We start from the raw sequence: 20,847 nt of genomic DNA on the forward strand, positions 1-20,847 counted from the left end.
GTCAAAGTATTGTATGGTATATAAATATTAAACAGGTAATACAAGTAGCGGCACGAAACTCTAGCGCTGACCGTTATTGCGCAGAAGTAAAAAATAAGGTACCTGAGGGGGGCTAGCGGAATAAAGAGCGGGCGCGCGTAGCGTCGATTGGCTCTCCAGTCGATTTCCGTCCCCCGCACCCATACGACGCCCCGCGCACATCCCGTGTACAGTCGCGTCATTAATACTATTGTTACGTTTTGTTGTTTTTTGTTACGTTTGAATTTGTTAGTGTTTTGTTGTTTGTTATTTGTTTTTAAGTTTGTTTGTAACTTTAAAGTGAATATGCCTAGAACAAATACTGTTTTGAAAAGACAAGCCAGGAAAATGGTTTATGACGTGAATTGTTTTTTTAAAAAGGGAAACTAACGAATTAATTGATTCTTTGAAACAAATCCAAAGTGAGATTGATGAAGCTACAAATACTTTGTTCAGTCATTCGGACAGCAACATTGTAAATTTGAGCCAGATAAAACAAACTGCCGAAATCATTAAGGCAGGAAACATAAAATTTTATAGTATAATCAGCGAATTAGATAAAATCCAAAAAAGGACTGCAGAGTCAACGAAAACGTCAATTGCAACGGTAAGAAACATCTCCAATCAAGCCAAAAGTTCTGATTTGATCACAGTGTTCAGAACACCTGGCAAAAAACGTTCCAGAACAAAACCGGTCACAAAATATCGATAACTTTGGCCAAGGAGTAATAAAGAGAACCATTCATAACTTTCACAAGACAAATAATGAACTTCCTACCATCGGAAAGCTTAAAAAGCAGCTAGAAGATGACATAAATTTCAAAGGTCCAGAATGAAGTCTTCGGCGAATAGGTAAGAGTTTGGGATTTCGGTGGAAAAACACCGAAAACAACCGGAAAGTGCTGATTGAGACTTCTAATATACGTTTGCAACGTATCGAATATTTAAGGAAAATAAAGCAATACCGCCAAGAGGGAAAGCCTATTGTTTATACAGACGAATCTTACGTAGATTCATCGCACTCTTCTTCAAAAGCCTGGACCGATGGTACTACTAAGGGGCTTAAGAAACCTATTTCGAAAGGACAGCGAGTTGTCATTGTCCACGCAGGGTCTGATACTGGGTTTATACCTAATGCGTTGCTGACTTTTAAAGCTGGTACCAAATCAGGCGACTACCACAACAATATGAATTTTGAAAACTACGAAAAATGGCTCCGAACCCAATTAATGCCCAACCTACAACCCAGTTCCATCGTGGTAGTCGACAACGCGTCCTATCATAATAAGCAGTGGGATCGCGCACCAACCTCTAATTCTAAAAAAGCTGACATGCAGGCCTGGCTCACTGAAAAAGGTATACAGTACGAGGAAACACATTTGAAACCTCAGTTATACAATTTAATAAAGATCAACAAAGATAAATTTAAAATATTTTCGATTGATCGAATCCTAGCTGAACGAGGTCATCAGGTACTGAGACTACCACCATACCACCCCGACCTAAATCCGATTGAAATGGCATGGTCAGATATTAAACAATATGTAGGCAGCAAAAATATAAAATGGAGTGTCAGTAAATGTATAGACCTAATACAAGAAAAGGTTTTACTAATGGGTACATGGGATTGGCAAAAGTTGTGTAAAAAGGTGAAGGATATAGAAGAGCAATATGCAAAGAGTCATCATGTCGTGGATTTGATAACAGAACAATTCATTATTCATGTCGATGGAGATAGTTCCGAGGATAGCAATGAAGATGACGCTAGTGCCGACGAACGAAGCAGTCTTGAGCTCGGGCCATCAGTAAGCAAAAGGCCTTGTCGCGAGACCATTGAAGGCGTGATACCGTTCTCTGATTCAGATTAATAAAAGATTACAAATTAAAAGATAATGTTTTTATTTTTCTACATCCCATAAACTTGTTAAAATATCTTAGGTCTTTTTTGGAAATACGTTCTATGTACAGACACTTTTTTACTGTCTTATTATATCTTATAGATAGGTAATATTACTTACACGCGCGACAGTAATCATGCGCAGCAGCTATCCTTCACATTTCGTTCAGCTTAATATCGTTATTTAGGTAATCATTAATCAAAGTGGCATATAATGTATTGCGTGCGCGACAGTAAACATGCGCAGCAATCCCCTCCACGTATCGGCCAGCGCTAGACTTACGTGCCGCTGCCTATGTTACTACAACGCACTGCTGCTAATTATTTCGAGACAAATTTTTGGTAGGCATCAAAGATGTACTTAAAGAATTGAATATCTAGCTTTTAATCTCCGTGGTCCCGACATAAATTATTGCAAGTCTTGAGGCGGCGCAGGAGTTGTTAAATTTTCATTCTAAAAGCACGTTGAAAGTTAAAGTGCGATCTTTCTCTACCAATTAAAACACTACCCCAAGACTATACTATAGTCAACCTATAGTACAGGACGAAGTAGCGTTGATTGCAGAAGATATATTTTAAAGTACTTAGTAGTGCATTAGAAAATAGTATTTTATATATATATATATAACAAGCAGCTCTTGCGAACCCAGTCCACAAAGTTGCGTTATTCTCCGAATAAATTTTGACTAGAGTATTGTATAGACATGATTGCACTGTTATTTGCAAAGCTACAAGCTAATCGTAATACGAATTCCAGGTTGCTAAGCCATTTTGTATATCTTGTTTATGTGATGCGCAGCACTAAGATCCAGAAGATTAATAGTTTAATTGTATCGAGTCGGCAATCAAGCTCTCGGGGAGGATAAATATAATATAACAAATTAAACTCCAATATCTTTCTCGTGCTGTGCTGCGCTGCGCACTCAATCAATGTCTTGTTGCAGGTGTAAACAGACATCTATACTTTCCAATACTATGGCATGTATACACATTACTAATTAATTAATAATCAATAATAAATCTTTCAGATATTGTTTTAAACACGGAATAAAACGAATATTACAATTACATTTTTATTTGATTTAATTTCTCCGCCTCCGCACCCTGGATATTCTCCATGCGTTCGGTTCTTCATACTTATTGTACAAGGGCTCCAGTCTCTGGTTTTTCTTAAATTTAGACAGTTTCGTCGGGTCTGAGAATTTAAAGAATGCTGGAGCAAACTCAACCAGCCATTTGGGGTCAATTGTGGTCACTTCTCGCATGTACTCCTTGGTTGTCTGGACTAATTCATGGTAGATAACCCTGAAAAACACAATTATTAAACATATACATTATATATAACAAAAAACAATTATACTAAACATACAGCCAAAGATGGAATACATAATATATACAAAATGGTTGAAATAGTTAAATTATGAAAGGATAAATTAATAAAAAATATAAATACATAATATCTAATTCGGCTATTGTGTGATGGTGTGAAAGTGTGGGTGTGTATGTGGGGTGTGTCCATTATTATTGAGAATGTTACAAAAAATTAAACAACATAGTTTGTAATAAACTAGAAATCAAACTATAAAGTCCATATGTATTGATAGGATGTGTCTTCTTACAACAACCAAAATAGTCCAAAAACAGTTTTTTTTCATTTGTCTTAAATCCTTATCTACACAGATTACATTTATAAATACATATTTTTTTATAGCAACATTACTTACCACTCGGGCTGCCTATTAAATAGAGCACTAGACGGATGAATGTAGACCACCTGACTGTCCACCAGGGTCCTGTAGCCTTCCTGAGGGTCCTTTTTAGCGGCATTTCGGAAGAAGCCAGAACAGATTGTCTTCTGCACACGCACTGTGTTCTTGCCAGCCGATACCACATCTAACTTATGTCTGGAAAATATCAGATAAATTATTTTTTTTATTTAATATACAGTCAAAATCTGTTATAACGACATCGAAGGTACCAAATATGAGTAATATTTGGTCGTAACGATGACGTTGTTGTTAAGGATCTAATATGTAAAATTCACCCGGGATCTTTGATTTTGGTCTATATAACCGGTATGTTGTTCTAAAGTCTAGACGATGTCGTCATAAACGCCTTTGATTGTATTTGTTTCTGTTTATTCTAAGCTGGTCTGTGTAATAAATCAAATAACTTTATGGCCAAATGCAAATCATGACTTTACATTTTTTTAAAAACAAAGCACTGGCAATCAAAAATAGAAAAGGGGCCGTTCAAGTTTTACGTAAGCACTAAAGGGGTCTATGATGTTTTTTTTGTAATTTTGCCTGCAGTAATTATTTACTTTACAATACATGGCAACACATACCCACAATTTGTCTATGCTTGAAAATGAAATGCATTTTCGAGGATTCCTACATATAATGAATACGCTTAGGTACTACATAGGTTAAATAATTATAGTAAATCTAGTTAGGTACGCTATACTTAAACGGCCCCAAAATAAAACATAATATAAAATATTGTTTGCTGTCTCTGTGTCTGTGCACAATAAGCGAAACTACTAAACAGATTTCAGGTCAGAGTATCATGATTACCTAAATGAATAAGATATTAAATCCAAAAGTTGAAATAAAAAGTATGTCCTTGTTTTATAACAATACAAAATGAACAAGATAAAGAAAACAATCATGCCTGTCCATAATTCCCAAGAGCTGTTTCCTCACATCCTGTGCTCGCTTCAAAGTCCTTATTTGGACAAAATTCTCATAACACCATGCATTTGAGAATTTATTATTTTTCCAACTATTGTAAACCGCTAATAGGGTTAAGTGATCTCCCTCGGCTTGGTTAAATTTCGCTTTTTTCTGGTCAGCGAGAGCTTGTTTATCTTTGGGCCGATAGAAGACATTTTGAACGCTCAACATTGAGACAATCGTAAGAATTTCATCGGAGCATTGAAGTGCTACTGACATTATCAAGATCTTTGATAAATTTGGCTCCAGAGGGAACTCGGCCATCTGGAATAAACATTTAACGCTAAGGCTTTTTAAGGAAATAGCAAAAAGGTTAGTCGACTTCACAGGAGACCGAAGAGCTGGCAGCTACCTCGGACAAAGAATTAGCCTAGCTATTCAAAGGGAATGCTGCCAGTTTCTTCGGAACATTGCATTGCCATTGCCTAAAGGGACTCCTTTTAATAATGTATTTTAGTTCTTATATTTTAAAATTAGTTATAGTTTTTTGTTATATTAATTATAATTATTATGTTTTTTTAATGTCATATACAAATAATGTAAATGTTTTAAGAACATTATAAGGTAAGGTCTAAGACCCAAATATCGACAATCGACAATCTGTCGGTCATAGAAGGCTGATCACTTGCTCATACAAAAAAATATCAGAGGAATAGACACAGAACAAAACTAAGGTATGTAGTTTCCTTCATAAATGTATAAAGGTAACAAATATAGGCTTTGTGATTCATCAATTCATAATAAACAATTATGACGAGTACACTAAACTGAATAGAACTGAATTCAGTGAACTTGAAAAACAGGAAAAAACACACAAAGGTAAAAGATATTAAACAATTTTAATGTGAAAATGTAAATGCTTGTTTCGGGTTAAATATTTAAAAAATATGCTTGTATAAAAATATCGTTACAACAATGCAATGCAGAGCAATGTTTCCCAACATGGAGTCCACGCCCCACGGGGCGCAATATGATTGTTAAGGGTGTTATTCGAAAGATTATTAAAATTATTTTGTAAATGTAACAAATGTGTTTCGTCAACAACTTCTTTAAAAGTTTCTTAAGTGAACAACTTTTTTTATGTTAAAAATTATGAATGTTATATAGGAAAGCATAATTATCTTAGAAAGGCTAAGGTGGAGCTAAAAACGTTATGAAACACTGCCTAGAGATTCATGAAACATACCCGTCTCCCCAATCTCGTCAAAAGTCCTTCCGAGTCAAGTGCAGAGAGAGAATGCAATTGTTCCAAGGCCATAATGAGAGACTCAACTGGGGGTGCGTCCATGAAGTCGAAATGTAGGAGATCGTTTATACCCATTGTTTTCAATTGTAGCACCTTTAAAAATATTATATTTAAATGATTAAGTAGTTAGTATTGTCTTTTGTTAACATAGGCTTACACATTTATAGAAAACACTTTTTACCGGATTGAAGCTATGTATTATTATAAACTTATAATTATTTTACATTTTTTTTTTAATCCGGTAAAAAGTGTTTTCTTTAAATTATTAAGTAGTTATAAAAAAAGAGACGTAGAAAGAAAAGAAGTGGCGTGCGACTCTCTTCATTGAGGTCGTAGCTTCGATACCCGGCTGTGCACAAATGAATTGCCTGAGACTCAAAAAATCGCCGGCGTCTGTGACGGCAAGCACAGGAGGCTGATCACCTACTTGCCTATTAGATTGACAAGTGATCATGATATAGATACAGAAATTAAGGTTTAATTGACTGCCCCGACTTATTGTCGCTTTTACTTTTTCACACCCCTTCATCATACAATACAAGGCAAACCCAACTATTCCAGATTCCTCGGTCTTATAAAAACTATTTACGTAACTCAGACATAGTATAACAAAAATTACCAGCAAATTGATATATTCAATGTGACTAAAGAAGGCTTAAAAAAATATTTAAAAAACTCTGGTATCTTTTATTAATAATGGCTTTGTTATTCTTCCTTTATATTAAATATTTATTATAATGATCAATAAATCTTAGATCTAAGAACTTATAATTAAGAATTTAGTATGAATTTGTACTTTGTTATACTTTTGTATAAATAGGTAAAACTGTGCTTTATGTTCATGTTTAAATGTGTATTCCGTTTTTGGCTTTGTTGTATAATGTAATTGTTTGAATATTGTTTAATGAGTAGCTGTAGGAATACTTAGGGGTGGGAAGTTGGGGTTGGTGTTGGTGGGAATCGCTGATGGAGTGAGGTCAGCATTGCCTAGAAAAAGCCAAAAAAAAACCTTCTGCTGTGTTACGTAGTGGAACACTAGTATAAGCAGAACCCCGACCAGTCCGAGTCATCCACGTCCTAGTCGTCCACCCTGGCACCTACTGCAGCCACGCTCACGCGTGCCCACTACCTAGAGCTGCAGATGAGCTGAGGATGCAGGGCAAAAGGCGAATATTCTGCGCCTTAAAACAGAATCCACTCACTAGGGAGGTAACCCGTATAAAACCGAGCATGTCTGGATGCTCTAAAGTGGCAGCCCCACTATCAGACTAGGGCACAGTGGGTTAATCTCCTGCTTGCCTGAAAAACCAACGATTCAAGAAACCGAAACAGTGAGAAACCGGACCGATCTTTTACCGACGACCTTTGGCATTAAATCACGGACACGAATTGCTTTTTGGAATATAAAAACGCTAAGTAACGACACTCGACTAGCACAAGCAGAAGCTGAAATGATAAGATATAATCTACAAATACTTGGTTTAAGTGAAGTGCGTAGAAATGGTTTTGGCGAACTGAGAACGTCCAAAGGCCTAACTCTTCTATACTCCGGGAAGGAAAATGAGGATGACGACCTTGAATATGGCGTCGCTTTCCTCCTCTCTAACTCCGCAAAGAAAAGTCTTTTGGACTGGAAACCGATCTCAGACCGAATCATTTGGGCTCGCTTCAACTCAAGAGCACGGAAGATCTCCATTGTGCAGTGTTACGCTCCCACCAACACGTCTGCGGAGGACATCAAGGATGACTTTTACAACGCTCTAAATGCCACACTTAAAGGTATTAAGAAACAAGATATTGTGATCGTCATGGGAGACCTTAACGCAAAAGTGGGAAGCGAAAACAGTAACTGTGAGCGCAACATGGGCAAACATGGATTCGGAGTACGGAACGAGAATGGTGAACGGTTTATAGAGTTTTGCCAACACCATGACCTGACCATCGGTGGGACACTTTTTATTCATATAGATGTACATAAGTACACATGGAACTCCCCTGATGGCTCCACGAAAAACCAAATTGACCACCTTGCGATCAGTTCGAAGTGGCGCTCGTCACTCCTCGATGTCCGAAACCGAAGAGGCGCTGATATTGACAGCGAGCACCATCTGGTTGTAGCCGAAATGCGACTCAAGATTGCAGTTGCGCGACTAGCTGGTGCCCCTGGTAGAGCTGGAAGAAGGTTTGACGTCACTAAACTGCGAGATCCTGAAATTTTGAACAGGTTCAGGCTTGAACTTCGTAACCGCTTCACCGGACTTCACGCCGACGATGACTCAATAGACGGAGAGTGGAAACGCATCAAAGTGGCCTACACAGAGACCAGCTCTTCTGTCTTAGGTCATACTAAGCACTCGCGCGTGGATTGGATGTCACAAGCTACTTGGCAGCTGATAAACGACCGTAGGGAACTCCACCTAAAACTGCTCGGAACCAACGACGAACTACTACAAGCCGACCTCAGACAGCAGTATCGGGAGATTCGTAAGAAGATCTATCGCAGCTCGCGAAAGGACAGAAGGTTGTGGGTTGACGGTATTGCTGACCACGCTCAAATTGCCGCTAACACCGGCAACATGGGAGAACTGTATAAAGCGACTAAAATCTTGGCAGGAAAGATAAGTCAGCATAAAAAGCCTCTAAAATCAAAAGACGGTCAACTTATCGTAACAGCAGAAGGGCAACTACGACGCTGGCGTGAACACTACGAGGAAACCTTTCGTCCCACAGCTACGCATGGAGGCATGCAAGACACATTTCCACCACCCAGGCCACTAGACATCGATATCGAACCACCTACACGTGATGAAGTGGAGAGAGCGGTCATGGGTCTTAAGACTGGTAAAGCACCAGGGCTTGATTTAATAGCCACAGAAATGTTAAAAGCGGACCTGGCTACTACCGTCGACACGCTGACACCTTTGATTGGGAAAATCTGGGCCAGCGAGAAGCTTCCGGAGGACTGGAATAGGGGCCTTCTTATTACTGTGCCCAAAAAAGGTGATCTAAGCCAATGCAGCAATTGGAGAGGTATCACCTTGCTCTCGGCTCCTTCCAAGGTTTTCTGCAGAATTATCTTGGACAGGTTGTCTGCAGCCGTTGAGCCTCTCCTTCGCATAGAACAAGCTGGCTTCCGGCCTAACCGCTCGTGTACCGACCAAATTAACACTCTTCGTATCATTCTCGAACAGGCATCAGAATGGCAGAGAGAGATTTATCTTACCTTTGTTGACTTCGAAAAAGCTTTCGATACGTTGAGATGGAGCAGCATATGGTCGCGACTCTCTAACATTGGTGTCCCGCCAAAGATAATTAACCTAGTTAAGGCCAGCTATAGGAACTATTCTTGTAGAGTGATTCACGATGGTCTCGTCTCAGACGATATTCAAGTGCACGCAGGCGTCCGGCAAGGCTGCTTACTCTCGCCACTACTTTTCCTGGTTGTTCTCGACGGGATTATGGATCGCATACATCAGAACCAGCGTCGCGGAATAGAGTGGGGATTAACCAACATCTTAGAAGATTTGGATTACGCCGATGACCTCTGTCTGCTGAGTCACACGCACCGCGACATGCAATCTAAGTTGGACGACCTGGAACGCGAGGCGGGATTTGCGGGACTCAAAATCAACACCCGGAAAACGAAAGAAATGCGTGTTGGAGTTGAGAATCGCACCCCAATGCGGGTGGGTGCAGAGGACATAGAAAGCGGTCAACAATTTGTTTACCTCGGAAGCGTCGTGTCTGAAACTGGAGGTACAGAAGAGGACATCACTTCGCACATTGCCAAGGCCAGAGCAACCTTTGCACAACTTCGGCCTATATGGCAGTCACGGATGTTGACGCGTCGAATCAAGGTTAAAATATTCGGATCCAACGTCAAATCTGTGCTGCTCTATGGGTGTGAAACGTGGAAGGTCACCAAACACATCTCGCACCGACTCCAAGTCTTCGTTAACCGCTGTCTTCGCCGTATTCTGAACATCTACTGGCGTGAAAAGATCTCTAACGAGCAACTTTGGGAGCGCTGTCGAGAAACCCCGATCAGCCAGCAGATCAAGCGACGCAAATGGAATTGGATAGGCCATACACTCCGAAGGGATCTCAATCATATTCCCAAGCAGGCGCTTGATTGGAATCCGCAAGGAAAGCGGAAGCGTGGCCGTCCCAAACAAACCTGGCGTCGAACAGTTGCGGACGAGGCAAAGAGAGCCGGAAAGACTTGGAGCGAGGTGAAATACGAGGCTCAAGACCGAACGCGATGGAGACTCACTGTGGACGACCTCTGCCCCACCTAGGGGTTATAGGACATTAAGTCAAGTAAGTCAAGTGTAGGAATACTTAAATAAAATAAAATAAATAAAAATAAATCTGAGGCCAGACCTAAAAACCTAACCTAACTGATGTTACGTTTATGTAATTGATATGTTTTACCTCTTTTAGTCAATAATTAGAAGCGTATACAAAATGTAAACAATCATCGCATACTTGAAGCCAATGTGAGCCCTTTAGTTTTTACCTCATAATTTGTAATTTAACATTTTCATTTCCGATAATATCCAACATAAGTGTCACTGACATAATATACGAACTCTTCAAAGTCGATTTAGTTTTTTGTTAATCCAGCGACGCAACCCCACTACCCCTAATGTTATTTTAGTAATACACTCATATTTAAAAGCATCAAACAAAGTGTTTCATTTATCAAAGCATTCAGTAGCCATTGGTGTTGTTTTTCTTATAAATGAACGCCATCTTATTAAAAACAAATATAGTATTAATAATGAATACCTATAAATAAATTTGCTCCAGGTGGAACAGTGTAATATAATAACAATAATGCTAATGTAATATTGTCGTACAACCACAGACAAAAAATAAATAAAATCATTACAAAAATATTTCGTCCTTACAGTGGTTGCAAGGTTAGTCCTCTGTATCTCGGGCACGGGAGTCGGCAGCATCTCATCTCTGTAAGCCCTCTCAGTGTAGAGCCGGTAACATTTCCCGGGACCTGTTCTTCCAGCGCGACCGGCTCTTTGTTTCGCTGCTGCCTAAAATTATATATTAAGAAAGATTTTTTATAAGGGAGCAAACGATCCTATAACATAAAGGCTAATACCGCAGCCTATATACCGGCATTTAAGATCGTATCTAGGGTTGCCACCCGTGCTTTATAATAAAGTATTAATACTAGTCAAAATTAACAGTGTAAGTGAAGTCTCGGAAGATTTGTGTGTAAAAGTATATATATAGTAAATTAAAAAAAAATATATTCGATAAAGAAAAATTCATTATATGTACTTTAATTGAAAAAAATTAACAAATTAACTTAAAAATTTACAAATCAATAAAAAAAAGTAATTGATTAATATAGATATACAATTACGGACGTCAGAAAATAAACTGATTCTTAATTTACATTACTTTACTGCCATCAGGGGCTTTTACGGAACTATCTGAACACTGATGGATGGCTGGTGACCTATTACCACAGGACTTCTATAGTCCTATTATAGCCACCAGCCTCTCACAAAGATGGTCAATACCTGTAGCATGTAAATTCGTAAGACGTAATATTGTAAAGAGGTGAAAATATATATTTCTTTATTTGTGCAGTTCTTGTCAGTGTATAATCTTCTGTATGTTCCAACCTCAACTGTTTGGTCAGGATTCCACCGGATAGATACTCTTACATCATAAAAAAAGGATAAAAAAAATTAAACAAACCTGTGAAATCGGGGTAACGACAAGCGAGTCCATACCGGTCTTCGAATTATATACCTTCTGCTTCACAAACCCTGGGTCCACCACATAATATATCCCATCGATGGTCAGCGAGGTTTCCGCTATGTTCGTCGCTATCACCACTTTCCTGGACCCTGGGGGTGCTGGCTCAAAGATCCTGGTCTGCATTTCCGAGGGTAGGGCAGAATAAACTGGCAAAATTATCAATTCGGGCACATCCGGTCCCAAAGACTTCATCCTTTCGTAGAGGATCTCACAGGCTGTGTCGATCTCTTCCTGACCCGTTAAGAAGAGAAGGATATCGCCTGGCGGTTCCCTCAAATGTATCTGCATCACTGTGATTAGAGAGGCATCCAGGTAATCCGTCTCCGGTTCTTTCGTATATAGAACTTCCACGGGAAAGGTCCTTCCAGGAATTGTGAAGATGGGGGCAGCGAAGAAATATTGGGAAAACTTGACTGCATCCAACGTGGCCGAGGTGACAATGAGTTTCAGTTCTGGTCTCTTTTGGACAGCTTGTTTCAGTAGACCGAAAAGGACGTCCGTATGAATCGTGCGCTCGTGAGCTTCGTCCAACATGATAACGGAGTATGTTTTGAGATCCAAATCCATGAGACATTCCCGAAGTAACATACCGTCCGTCATGTATCTGAAATTTTACATTAAATATTTCCACAATACCATTCATTATTGTTATCAAGAACGCCACCAGGGGTAGTTGCCCCAAAAGAATTAAAAAATATATATAATTAATATCTAAACCTAAATTTGTCTACCTGTAAGCCTATAGGCGTACCCTGTAATCTATCATATAATATAATATTATTTTAAGAATGAAAAAACAACAAACTTAGCCTTTAGTTACATAAATCACTAATACAGATAATAATATGAGTCTTGTCTGCAGATAGTCTCTGGTCAGCCTTCTGTTTGACACATGCCATTGAATTTTGTATGTAAGACATGTCGGTTTCCTCACGATGTTTTCCTTCACCGTACAAGCGAGTGTTGGCGCACATAGACAAAAAGTTAATTGAGCACAGCCGGGGACCGAACCTTAGACCTCAAATATGAGTCACACTACTAGTAAAATAGTAAATTTTGTTTACAGTTGACGTAATTACACAAGTTTTGGAATTCAAATTTCATACTCTAAAAACTAAAGGCGAACTAATAATTATCTCAAAGAACCTGTCCGCTGTCACAGAAAATATATTTTTGACATATACAGTCAAAACCGTTTACGACGACCTCGTTTAGAACAACATACCGGTTCCATTGACCAAAATCAATGGTCCCGGCTGAATTCTATTGTATTAGGTACTTAATAACAACGTCATCGGTTTTTACGACCAAATATGAGTAGTCCCTTCGATGTCGTTATATAATATCGTTATATTGACTGTTATAGTGCTTTGAACTGTGCAATTGTATATGTACTCGCAGTTCGCTCAAGAGAAAGTGTAACTATAAGCCATCAAACTTTTCCCTTTAACAAAAATCACTTACTTAATTACTGTTTCCGGCGACGTACAATCTTCGAAACGGATTGTGTAACCCACTTCCTGTCCAAGTCGGCACCCGAACTCCTCAGCGACTCTCTTGGCCACGGACATCGCGGCCACACGTCTGGGTTGGGTACAGGCCACCCGCCCACGGGCGGTTAACCCACACTCAGCCACGTACTGGGTTATTTGTGTCGTTTTACCAGATCCAGTCTCCCCAATAACTATGAGGATTTGGTTATCTGATATAGCCTATTTAGAAGAAATAAAATATTTAAGAGTTATTTTGTAGCATTACGCTTCCATGGTGAACTCATATGATGTAGGTATTACTGTATGGAGTATCCACCAGGTTTGAAAAAAAAATTGTTTCGAATAGACAGAGAATGCCTTGGCCTCAAGAAAGACAAGAAAGATACACAGCTACAATTAATGACAGCCATTATGTCCGTGCCAGCCTGATTGCGATTTTTTGATCGTACATATTTCTTAATCAGCTATACATTTATTTAATATTTATTAAATAAAAACTAGCCTTTTTATTCAGTGTAATTTCAAGTTTATACAGTGTATAATGCTTCCTATCTCATTTTCTCCCACGTTAAATCTTATGAATTTATGTGTCTGTCTCTTTTTACTATCGCTTTTTCGTTTCACCAACTTTCAAACATTAATTATTTTAGTTTAGTTTTTATCAAAATTAAATATTGATGACTTAAAAATTTAAAATTGAAATAAAAAAAATATCATTGTAGTTTTTATCAAACTGATAATAGGTATAAAACTTAGAAATTGAAATAACATTCGTCTCATCATCGATAAAACAAAGTTTTTGAAGGTTTTACTTCTATTACGTGTGAATTGAACACATGTTTTTTTGATAATAAAATTACTAAGAAATAAATTATTTTAAAAGTAAATTAGGTTAATTTTTAATATATCATAAAACATCTTACTTTTATCAACTCATCCCTGAGCTTATAAATGGGTAACGACTGCCTCTGTTCTAAAAGTGACAGATTCGTCTTCTTTCCAAATGAAGATTTCTTCCCTCCGATCACATGTTTCTTCCATTCGGGAAGGTCCTGAGTGGTGATACCCGTTCCTCTCATGTTTGCTGCGAGAGCCCAACCATCTGTCTCTGGAAGTGGATCTATCCAGTTCTTGTTCAGACCAGTTGGTACACTCTCCATTTCTTGCTCCCTGAATTATTTATATATTTTATTCATTTATTCCACATCATTATAGAATAATTATGTAATATACATAAATAAAAATAATCTTAACATATACTACTAATTCGATAGAAGGACAAAATGATACCTACACCAGTACTATCCGGTACCTATCCTACATAAAAACATTTAAAAAATATATTTAGTTATTCTGGCCATAAAACTGTTACGTTAGAGAAGGAAAGATCGAAACCTTCTCGAAGCAAAAAAAAAATTGTAAAACATCCTACGACAAAGACGGAGCGATGTGCGAAAGATAAGGTTAGCCTAGCTACTCAGTACCACAATATCGTTCAAGATTATTATATATCCCAGGGATATATTAGGTCCTTACATATGAAATTGGCGTTTTGTCGTACTGGCCACTTTGACCTCAAATACCCCTCTTTGGTTAGGAATATCAAATTCAAATTTGTACAGTTATTTACTCATGTATTTGTGCTTCGATGACCGTCATTCATTTGTTTTTTTCTTCTGTTTTATTTTTGTTTGCGTCACTCATTTTACAAAATGGAAAACTTAAAGTATCGCATTATTTACGAGTACGAGTTCCGCCGTGGCACTAGTGCTGCGGAAACGACTCGAAGGGTGAATGATGTGTATGGCGGTCATGTTGCAAAAGAAAACACAGTTCGTTTTTGGTTCCAACGTTTTCGTTCTGGAAAATTCGACCTGCAGAACAAGCCCCGTGGACGGCCTGAGACCCAAGTTGATAATGAAGTATTGAAGGCTATTGTGGAAGCGGATCCATCGCAAACCACGTCCGAGTTAGCTGCAGGCTGCGGTGTTAGTGATAAAACTGTTTTAATTCACTTGGAGCAAATTGGGAAGATTAAAAAGTTTGAAAGGTGGGTTCCTCACGAATTGACTGAAACAAACCGGCAAACGCGCGTCGACTGCTGCGTTACATTACTGAACCGGCACAATAATGAAGGTATTTTAAACCGAATCATTACCTGTGATGAAAAATGGATTCTTTACGATAATCGGAAGCGCTCAACGCAATGGTTGGATCCTGGCCAGCCAGCCAAATCCTGCCTGCTTAAGCGAAAATTAACCCCAAAAAAGTTACTTGTAAGCGTTTGGTGGACTAGTGCCGGTATTGTTCATTGCAGTTTTCTCAAATCTGGCCAGACTATTACGGCTGATGCCTATTGTCAGCAATTGCAAACCATGATGGAAAAGCTAGCGGCTAAACAACCTAGGCTGGTCAATCGCTCCACGCCACTGCTACTTCACGACAACGCTAGACCACACACTGCACAACAGACGGCTACCAAATTAGAAGAGCTTCAATTGGAATGTCTAAGACATCCTCCGTACTCCCCGGACCTTGCTCCAACAGATTACCATATTTTTCGAAATTTGGACAACTTCTTGCAAGGGAAAAAATTTAACTCTGTTGGGGCAGTCCAAATCGCCTTCACAGATTTTATTGATTCCTGTCCGACTGGTTTTTTTAGTAAAGGGATCAATGAACTACCTATGAGATGGCAAAAGTGCATAGAAAACAATGGTTCATACTTCGATTAATTAAATATATTATATTTAAAAATATTCGACTTTTTGTTCCTCCCATACAAAACGCCAATTTCATATGTAAGGACCTAATATAAGCGAGCCGAAACGCGACACATTAATTCAGTTTCGAGTGCGATTCCAAAAGACTAACATCAAAGTGATTAAGTACTGTGTGAAGGCGCGCAATTGAAGTAATTAGAATGTTGTGTCGAATTTTAGTGTAAACAAATTCCTCGATGAGTTATTTGAAAATAAAACCTTGAAGAGACGACGTTTTGCATTCGATCCCCTAGCTCGTAACAATATATATTTATTTGCTTGCTTGCTTTGTTGAATTATAACATAAACATTAAATATATATTAATATATCAGATAATATTAAATACTTGCTGCCCCCGCGAACTTTCCATAGTAGCTACATATGGAACATTTTGCTAGGATACCATAGAGACTGTTAGCTTTTTCAGAATAAAAACTAGAACTAAATAAAATTAAATAAATTGGTTCAGGAGTATTTTGTTTTTTCAGTTTTGCGCTTTTTGACCATCGAAAAATTTATCAAAATAAACCCGAAAATGTTTAAGCATCGAAAATATTAAAAAAAAACTACTTTATACCTTTGCAACATCTTCTGTTCTCTTCTCTCTTTAGCTAGAGCTGACTGCATCATGGCAGCTTGTGCCAAAGAGCCATCAGGGTTCTTCACTATTCTCACAGGAGACAAATCATGTAATGCCCTCCCATGGCCTTGAAGAAACGGTGGTTCATCCTCAACAAGCTCAATTTCAATATCAGCTTCTCCATCTTCATCTTTTGGGAGAAGACCGGTCTCTTCATCAAAGTCAGGTAACTCACTCTTGTCTATTACACCCGACGATATCATCTGTGGTAAAATAATTTAGGTTGTTAACACAGAGAATATAGATTTTGTAAGTCAACTATTTATGAGATTAAGATATTACCTGCTTGATCTCCCATCTCTCGGGACTGGAGATCCTGGTGACACGTTTCCTGCTGGAGTCTTCTTCGGGGTCGAGCCCACCTTGTAGCCCTGCCAGCACCGTTGCTGCAGGTGGAGGTCTATCTGGGTTACGGCCAGCTCGCTCCGCCTATTATAAGAATCGACATGTATAGTAAAAACTTTTGGAAGCCAGCTGCATCCAGCATTTTTAGCAAAAATAATTCTAGTAACAGTGTTATAGCCTAGTTCAAAAAATATTGTGTTAGATATAATGTGCCAAATAAGATATTTTTCTATACAAAACAATATTAAAATTTATTTTTAATTTTCTATCTTGGACACACGATAGTAGTGTCAAAAAACATAATAGAACACTAAGACTGTTAATGAGCATTACATTAGTTGAAAATTGAGTCAACATAATATTAATTATTAGCTATAATTATTGTGTAGGCTAATAATAGGATGTTTTCTGTGGTTTATCTCAAAATACCAAATAATAAAATTTAAGTTTGCCACTGCCAATGCAAATGGGACAAATATTTTTTTATGTAATTAAGGATTATAGCATGTTTAGGCTAATTAGTTCAGTGACAATTATCACTAACAATTTTTCATCAATCACAATCACAAACAAAATTAAATAATCAATATATACCTCCAAGTGAGCATGTGATGTTGGATTCAAATCTTTTCCAGTGTCTTGACAGACATCCTTCATTGTTAGTGATACCTTTTGTCCAGTTACTGATAATACTTTAACCTGTAAAGACATAAAAAGTAACATCCATTAATAAAGCCAGAGCAGTATTGTATGGGTTTAACTTTAAATTTTAAAGTAATCTTTAAATGTTAATAAAATACTAGTTGTACAGTTAAGGTAAATATCATGAGGAAACCAAAAATCTATTACATATTATAATATAAAGGCATCTATTTTTCATGGCAGGCATATGAAATGCTAGATGTCCACATTATAGAATGCTTTGGCTAGATCAGTGAGTTGAGCTGTTTATGTTATGGCCAATAATGTTGCCTATGTCTTTTACCTTGACTTTGTCTCCTCTTGAAACAATATCGGACACATTTGTCACTCTCCCCTCAGCCCTCAACTGTGATATATGCACCAGACCTTCCCATCGCTTCCGTAAACCCTCCATTTGCACAAAGCAACCAAAGGGAACTATGTTTGCAACTCGACCACTATAAATCTGTTATAATGAGTTTATGCATTAATGTATGTAAGATAAGTGTTATTTTCATAAAATAATACATTATTATGCAATTATTTAATTTCAGATCTTGATAATGATTGGAAAAATAACCATGTGAAACTAGTACAACAACATACTCAAGTACAAGTTTTGTAATATTCCTTACCTTACCAGGTTCAGGATCATCACTTATTTCAACTTCTGGACTCTTTTTTCTAAACCTTTTGCTATGATCTCTGTCTCTTTTAAAATCCCTTTCTTTTTCTTTTGACTGAGATCTTTTTCCTCTTGATCGAGACCGCCTATACCTATCTCTGGATCTGTCGTGATGCCGGCTCTTTGATCTGTCCCGATGACGGCTTCTTGATCTGTCGCGATGATGGCTTCTAGACCTGTCTCGATGATGACTTCTTGATCTTCTTCTCCTATCTCTATCCTTAATATGTGTCTTTATATCTCCACTTCTACTTCTTTTATCTCTACTTCTACTTCTTCGGCCTCTACTCCTACTTCTCCGACCTCGACTTCTACTTCTTCGTCCTTTACTTCTCTCTCTACTTCTACTTCGCCGACTTCGTCCTTCTTTCAATTTAGGTATGTCAATTTTATCATCCTTATAATCTTTACATGATGAGATTTTTATTTCACTATTTTTAATGTTAGAGGGTGCTAAAGCTTCCAATTCAGCCATAGCTTGGTCAACTATTTCATCTTTTCCCACTTGGGTCTTACTTTCATCTTTAAATATGTCCTTTGTTGTAATTCTTTTGTTAGACTTTTCTTTAATATCACTATCATCATCAGAAGAGAAATGTGGTTTTTCATTAGCAATAGCTAGTCCTGGAAATTTCTCAGCTAACGAGTTAGAAGGCTTAGTAGAGACTTTATTTTCACTTTGTATTGGTGCTGGTTTCATATGCTGAATAATTCGCAACAAGTTCGTCATAAAAGAATCTGAAAACTCTGCTCCATTTTCTATTAATGATTTTTTAAAATCATCAAAGTTAGTGTTCTTATCCGCTAAATCAATAATAAATTCAGCTGAAACACACAATATAATAAGAGGTTATTACTTATCGGAAAAAATAATAATTATACACTTAAAACAGCTACACTACACAACTACAGGCCAACTTACCTAAATCTTTATCATTAATGCCCAGATGGTTGTCCAGTTCTGTACAAACTTTGGAGACGAGAGACAAATGTTCTAACTTGGCAAGTTCATCCATTTTATTAGTAATTATAATTAATTAAAAATATTAACAAATATGTATAAACATTTTCTGTATATATTCCAACCACAATTATTTATTTTTATCACTGACTAAGTTTAGCACAGATTACAATTTATGAAATCACAGACTATGCAAAAGTATAAATTAGAAATCTACTTTCTGTCTACGGGGTCAGTTTTATTGGTATGTCAGTTGTCAATTCATATTTCACTATTTTTTGTGGTCGTTGAAGAATGGTAATATTTTTCCAATTTTTTAAAAGAATATTTAATACTTATTACTTAATAGGAATAGCAATCATTAGAAAACTGTCCAAACACTGAGTATGGTATTTATATTGTTTATAATAATTACAGTATATGTATAAAATAGGGGTTTTGAAAAGTTTGTACGATGGAAAATAATGAACATTCAGAGCGTTTAAGCCCTATCACTGTCCAAGAAGTAGATGTAGATTTTTTACCGATTGTTTACGAAATAATACGAAGGTACAGTTCTTGAATATTTATTTTTAGATTCAGAATGCTTGTATTATACGACGATAAACGATTACGTATTTTTACAGTGTAGAACGGGAATTTATCGATAATTCGATTAAGGTTCAAGAATCGCAGGGTTGCAGTCTTAAAGTATTAGATTTACAAAAGAAATTGGATTACGCACGTTCTCAGGTATACTAAATTTAATGAAAATCCCGTGAGAAAAAACTCAATCATATATTTTACAAAAAACATAGATCATACATAATCCCATCACATTTCATTTATTAATTTCCAGATCAAACGATTACCAGGTATTGAATTTAATAAACAGGATCAGTTGAAGCAATTTGAAATACTTCAGACTCAACTACAGCTGAAGAGAGAATTACTTCAAAAGTATCGTAATATGTGCTCATTTGAAACCTCATTCAAGTGAATCACTATGCCTCTTCGAGCAATACTTAGATATTTAGCTAATAATGAAAGACTAGTACAGAAAATTGCCGAATCTTATCCAGTGAGACGAGCTGCACAACTAGCAGTCTCAGCATTTTTCAAAAGTAAGGAGAAGCTTTCAGATGGCAATCCAGCTAAAGTTAACAGGCTTATCATCTTCTTCAGAAAGTTTAGTCAAAACATAAGGGAAGGAATTGAGGATGCTAAAAAGCAATTAAAGAAATGACTTATTTTTAGTTTATAACTTAGCTTATTTCTTAGAGTAAAAATAAAACAAACATTTTATTTGAGCTAATTTTATTTTCAAATTCTGAACAGATCAATAAAAATACCTCATCACTTATGCTAAGAAATCACAATACAATGGTACCAAAACAATTACTGAATACAGCTATGATATGGATTGCAGCTAGCATTACTAATATTGACACAACTTACTAGGCATGGAACTTTTGTATACAATTTTTTTTACACAAAATGTATTTTTTCAATTAAGTTTTCTGTTGTATACCAAAGAATTATCACTTTTCAGAAACAATAATTTTTATAAGACATTTAGTCTAAAACACAAAATTTTTATAATACCTAATG

At 37.2% G+C, this 20,847-nt stretch overlaps 2 protein-coding genes across 2 annotated transcripts; one reads left to right on the forward strand and one right to left on the reverse strand.

Annotated features, from left to right (window-relative positions):
* Positions 1 to 2,974: 2,974 nt before the first annotated feature.
* On the reverse strand, positions 2,975 to 19,396 carry LOC123707998 (ATP-dependent RNA helicase DHX8). Its single transcript, XM_045658410.1, has 14 exons — positions 19,219 to 19,396; positions 18,247 to 19,121; positions 17,916 to 18,077; positions 17,525 to 17,629; positions 16,868 to 17,014; positions 16,523 to 16,788; positions 14,106 to 14,352; positions 13,154 to 13,401; positions 11,627 to 12,293; positions 10,810 to 10,950; positions 5,837 to 5,989; positions 4,589 to 4,914; positions 3,640 to 3,819; positions 2,975 to 3,220 (listed from the first exon to the last, which is right to left on the reverse strand). The coding sequence occupies exons 1-14, from the start codon at positions 19,310 to 19,312 to the stop codon at positions 2,998 to 3,000; spliced, it is 3,834 nt and encodes a 1,277-aa protein (XP_045514366.1). The 5' UTR covers positions 19,313 to 19,396; the 3' UTR covers positions 2,975 to 2,997.
* Positions 19,397 to 19,560: 164 nt separating this feature from the next.
* On the forward strand, positions 19,561 to 20,375 carry LOC123708009 (mediator of RNA polymerase II transcription subunit 9). Its single transcript, XM_045658427.1, has 3 exons — positions 19,561 to 19,806; positions 19,884 to 19,989; positions 20,096 to 20,375. The coding sequence occupies exons 1-3, from the start codon at positions 19,712 to 19,714 to the stop codon at positions 20,234 to 20,236; spliced, it is 342 nt and encodes a 113-aa protein (XP_045514383.1). The 5' UTR covers positions 19,561 to 19,711; the 3' UTR covers positions 20,237 to 20,375.
* Positions 20,376 to 20,847: the final 472 nt, after the last annotated feature.

The sequence above is a fragment of the Pieris brassicae genome, chromosome 4 (assembly GCF_905147105.1).
Source record: "Pieris brassicae chromosome 4, ilPieBrab1.1, whole genome shotgun sequence".
Lineage (NCBI taxonomy): Eukaryota > Metazoa > Arthropoda > Insecta > Lepidoptera > Pieridae > Pieris > Pieris brassicae.

Bases quoted from the DNA above. Each gene is read 5' to 3' on its own strand.
- LOC123707998 (XM_045658410.1), bottom strand. From the start codon at position 19,312: ATGGATGAACTTGCCAAGTTAGAACATTTGTCTCTCGTCTCCAAAGTT. The intron at 18,078-18,246 runs GTAAGGAATATT...TCATTATAACAG, and splicing joins ATGATCCTGAACCTGGTAAG to ATTTATAGTGGTCGAGTTGC. The intron at 10,951-11,626 runs GTTTGTTTAATT...ATATAATTTTAG, and splicing joins TCGTTACCCCGATTTCACAG to GCAGCAGCGAAACAAAGAGC.
- LOC123708009 (XM_045658427.1), top strand. From the start codon at position 19,712: ATGGAAAATAATGAACATTCAGAGCGTTTAAGCCCTATCACTGTCCAA. The intron at 19,807-19,883 runs GTACAGTTCTTG...GTATTTTTACAG, and splicing joins GTTTACGAAATAATACGAAG to TGTAGAACGGGAATTTATCG. The intron at 19,990-20,095 runs GTATACTAAATT...ATTAATTTCCAG, and splicing joins TGGATTACGCACGTTCTCAG to ATCAAACGATTACCAGGTAT.